We start from the raw sequence: 4,676 nt of genomic DNA on the forward strand, positions 1-4,676 counted from the left end.
ATCTTCCTTGGCTTCGAAGGAGAGGTTCTAGGGATCTTCCCACGTTCTCCCAAGGCTTAGAAACAGATTGAGAGTGAAACACTTAGAGTTCCCCCCTTTTAAATAGCACAAAGAGTTCAAGAGTTACTAGGGTTTCACCAAACTGACCAAACTGACCCTGTTGGTTGATTGGTTGCCAAAGAGGAAGTTCAAAGGTCGATCCCACACTATCTAGAGGTTTAGAAACATGGTGGGAATAGTTTACCACGAAATTAAAAGAAATAAAGCTTTTGAAAACCTTCAAAACAGATATTTACCAAAATGCCACTGCCTGGACAGCTTATTCAAAACAAAGGATTTAATGGGCCAAACTTCAATATTTTTGGATGGGCTTCTTTCAATACATCGTACTACTTACCTAGTATGGAGGGAAGTCTTCAAACCAGGTCCAACTAAGCTTTAGGTCCATCAACCAAGTTCTTTTTCACAAATAAATAGTTCAACACCAAATCAAGTAAGGTTTCCATAAGGAAACGCCATCATCAATATCCATGGGTTTTGGGTCAAACACCATATCTTCTACTGAGGTGGCCCACATAGACATCTTCCTAAGATTTTCAAAGATAGAAAAACTGAAATCACGGTCAAACTTCAAAGTCAACATTAAATAAAACCCGACTTCACGCAAAACAGATCGGGTTTCCGGGCTAGATTTGGGCTGGGTGTCACAGTCAGAAACACTAAAAATCCCAAATTGCCCTTTTTTACTCATGGACATTAATGTGGGTTGCTCGGGGTGACCCTACCCGAGAGACCCATACTTCAATTGACCTTGACCCTAAGAATTGTTCCAGAACCAGTTTTGAGGGTGGTTAATCCCTTATTCCCTTTACTCTTCTTCAACAGTAGCCCACACTGAGGGGGGTCTTACCTAATCTCTGGGACCTTCCAAAGGTTCTACCAATGAACTCTTGATCCACCTTCCATATCCGTCAATGTTCAAGTGAGATCTTTTGAATTTCTATAAAACTCCTGCTTCATCATCTTCCCCATCCACTTCCGTTGGTCCAGGATCCAATTCAATGGTCCTTATCTTGATGGCCACAATTGTCTTCTACCCATGCTCTGGGTTCTCGGACCTACAATATGGATTTTCGAGTTAATATTATGGGGGATCTTACAAGTATAGTGTAATGATTGAATTATCCTCCCATACCCAACTCTTAGGTGGGTGAAAAGAGCACCTCGCCAGAAATCGCCTACCACTTGTCCAAAACCACCACACCCCCTCCCCTTGCTAGCAACCACTAGCCCCACTTTCCCCCATCCCCCATTTGGAAATGACCTGTCTTCTCATCCAATTTCTCTCATGTCATCGTCTTCGCATCCAGCTTTAAGTAATTGCAGCACCAATCAAACTACTTCCCGTAATATAAATTACCCCCATAGAACTGCAACCAAAAAAAGGTCTCTCATAAATTCATTAAAACCAACGAAAATAATAGTAAAATCTGGGAAGGAAAAGCAATAAGCAATAAAAAAAATTCCCCTTTTACTAGATAAGTAAGTTGCAGAAAGGCGAACTCGTGAGTCACTTCGAAAAAGAAAAGGGAATAATTGGGTGATATGAGATGATTACCAGGCAACACCTAGCACGGAGACACCGATGACAATTGCAATCCCAACGACCGCAAAGGTGTAAGGTGAGATCTGCATCAATGCCCAAGCCCATGAACTTGATGCTTACGCCGTCATCTAACCAGATTCAACTCGATAAGGGTGGAGAATTTATGTGCTTTCCTTCTGTTCAATACTTGAAATTTGGTTTTGCTCTCTGCAATTGAATTAAGCAAACCCCACAAAATGGGGAATCTTGGTTAAACTACTGAATTGAAAACAAGAGAAAGACCAGAGGATTGTTAAATTTGAGTGTCTTGTGTTCTGTGGATCCATGTAATTATGGTTTTAAATTGTATTTGTTGAAACAGAGTTTTGGTCAATTACTAGTACTGGGATAAAATTATAATTATATTGTGATTTTAGGTTTCCCTATAAATAGTCTCTATGGGGTAATTATGATTTTAAATTGTATTTGTTGAATCAGTCACTGTAGAGGATTGGGGAATCCATCTGAGGATAAGGATTGGGGACAAGCAAAAGGTAGCACTTTGTGGATGTGAGAATGGTGTTTAGTTTCTTGCACTTTGTAGGTATGATAGTGATGTGTAGTTTTTAGAAATAGTGAAACATTCAAGATTTTGTCGACCCACATTAAATCCCTCTTGTGTTTTGTTTGTGTTCTTATAATTTTGTGGTTTTGTATCCATTATCCTTAACAAGAATTAGATCAATAAATTGGAGAATCTGGATTAAACTATTCTAATGGATGAAAAAGCTCACCGGTCATTTTCGTAGACTAAAATGAAAAACAGAGTTTCACTCCCATTTTAATGAGCAACTTTGGGGGGGGGGGGGGGGGGGGGGGGGGGAAAAAAAAAAAAAAAAAAAAAAGGGAAAGGAAAAAAGCACAGTGAACTAGCACAGGTCTGGACAGAAAAGAGAATATTTATTGGAATGAGAAAAGATGACGAAAACTCAAAATCCAACCGCTTCTGATACGGAACAAGCAGAGATCTTCCTGAATGTTCGATTGAATAACGAAAAGATATTGTATCGGTATCGTTGGGAACGTATCATTTTATTTATTTTTATGTGAAGTGTCAATTTCCTTTTTGTTGTCAACCAGACTCAAGAGATGTGAACATATCGGTTTTCTGACCTTTTCAACCCTCGTCCTCGTGACTTTGTGACTTTGTCTATTAACGGATAAAAAGACCTTTTTATCCCTCGTTTGAACGGTGCAACTATTTGGTGTGTAAAATTGTCTAAAATCTTATCCCCACAAAAAAAGAATAGGGACCAGAAAAACCATGATTTTGCTACACACTTTTTATACCTCGTGATGCGGTGACTGACACCTTTTGCTCTCTCTTTTACATAAACGACAACTTCGTCCAGAAATTAGCAGATATCCATAAATAACTTGGCCTTTTCCTTCGAAGAGATTTTGAAACACCGAGTAATCAGGTAACCCTAAATACCTGGAATATACCGACTCCATGGCCGATCCAGCTCAAAATCAACCACTGGTTTCTCTACAACTGAGAAGCAAAATTTCGATCGAATAGCCTACCAGAGTCTAAGTGAGAAAGAACAATGAGCATTTCCACATTTCACAGAGAGTAACACAGATTCTGGATTTTTAATATATTTATTTCCTTAAACGATGATTTAAGCTTGAAACAGAGGACACAAGAACACACACACAAAGATCATGACTTTTAATCACATATACTAGCACACATTCTGTTTAGGTTTTCTGTCTGGGCTCTCATCAGATGAGTTGCTTCAGTGACAGAAGATGACTTTGAGCTCACGGGGAGAAGAACATTCATGGGTAAGTGAAGGACTATCATGAGCGTAAGTGAAAGTAGCAGGGCAGGCATGCTTGAAGAACTCAGAGTAGCTTGAAGACTTGCAGGCGTGTGGGCTGTTGAAACTGTTTCTGCAGCAGAGCTCATCAGTGTTAAAAGCCTGACAGCCACTCTTACAAGCAACGATAGGTCCATGACCTGCTGGGCTTCTGAGCTCCAAGTTGGTAGGGCAATTAGCCAGAAGATTAGCTTTGCAACCAACAACAGGGCAGAGACCTTTACCCTCATGAGGAGTAATGGTCATGGGAATATTGAAGCCATCAACGAGACTGACGGCATAGGAAGACTGATCGTTGTTGCCATGGTGGAGACTGAACTGGGCTAGAGTGGCTGGTGTGATACCACCGGCGCCGTTGCACTCAAGACGACCACCACAGTCGCCGGTGGCACAGGAGAAATGACCGTTGGAGTATTTGCAGTTTGTGCGGCCCCAAAGACGGCCTGACCAGTGCTTGTTTGGAACAGGGAAAGAGCGGTGGGTGAGGGTCTCGAGGGTGAAACCGCCGCGTTCGAGAACTGGGTGGCCGGCGTTGGGTTGGATGGCTGGCCATATGGTGAAGGGGCAGTTGTTCACCACTGTGAGAATCATGTCAGCCTTGGTGAGACCAGAGTGGTGAACCAACAGAGTTGCTAAGCATAACAGCAAGAAAGAGAGAGCACCCATGGCTTGCTGCTTGGGCTGAGAAGAGCACACGGAGAGAGTAGATGAGAAGGAAGAAGGGTTGGCTGCTTTGACAGAATCACAAACCCTTGGTGTGGTATTTATAGGCAGAAACATGTATGGGGTGTGTACATGTGAAGGTCCAAGGGTAGAAGGGTTTAAGTTGCAGGTGGTGTGATTTGTGTTTTTCTTTTCGGTAGGGTGTTAATTGTAAATTACCTTCTTAAACAGATTTTAAATTCTTTTACCAATTATTAAGGCCAAAATAAAAATAAAAATAAAAAATAAAAACCATACCAAAGACTTGCATTTATATTTTTTTATAATAATAATAATATGATAATATGATAATATATATATATATATAAAAGCTCTTCTCTGGAGATCAGACGAGTGTACTTAAAGCTGGCTAAGACACTTTAAGAAAAAAACAAACATTCAAGCATACTTCCTTGTATATATAATTACAAAAGTGAGAGGTCGGCAACTTGGAGGCCACCTTCATCCATCCAATGGTCTTGCTAAACATAATCTACTTGAGG

At 40.7% G+C, this 4,676-nt stretch overlaps 1 protein-coding gene across 1 annotated transcript; it reads right to left on the bottom strand.

Moving 5' to 3' along the window:
* Positions 1 to 3,231: 3,231 nt before the first annotated feature.
* On the bottom strand, positions 3,232 to 4,213 carry LOC149023973 (Pathogenesis-related thaumatin superfamily protein). The gene has a single exon (XM_089142869.1). It carries the CDS (start codon positions 4,135 to 4,137, stop codon positions 3,388 to 3,390), a length of 750 nt encoding a protein of 249 aa, XP_088998995.1. The 5' UTR covers positions 4,138 to 4,213; the 3' UTR covers positions 3,232 to 3,387.
* Positions 4,214 to 4,676: the final 463 nt, after the last annotated feature.

This window comes from Hakea prostrata, chromosome 2, assembly GCF_041222555.1.
Source record: "Hakea prostrata isolate BN-2017 chromosome 2, UWA_Hpros_2, whole genome shotgun sequence".
Taxonomy (NCBI): Eukaryota; Viridiplantae; Streptophyta; class Magnoliopsida; order Proteales; family Proteaceae; genus Hakea; species Hakea prostrata.

Bases quoted from the DNA above. Each gene is read 5' to 3' on its own strand.
- LOC149023973 (XM_089142869.1), bottom strand. From the start codon at position 4,137: ATGGGTGCTCTCTCTTTCTTGCTGTTATGCTTAGCAACTCTGTTGGTT.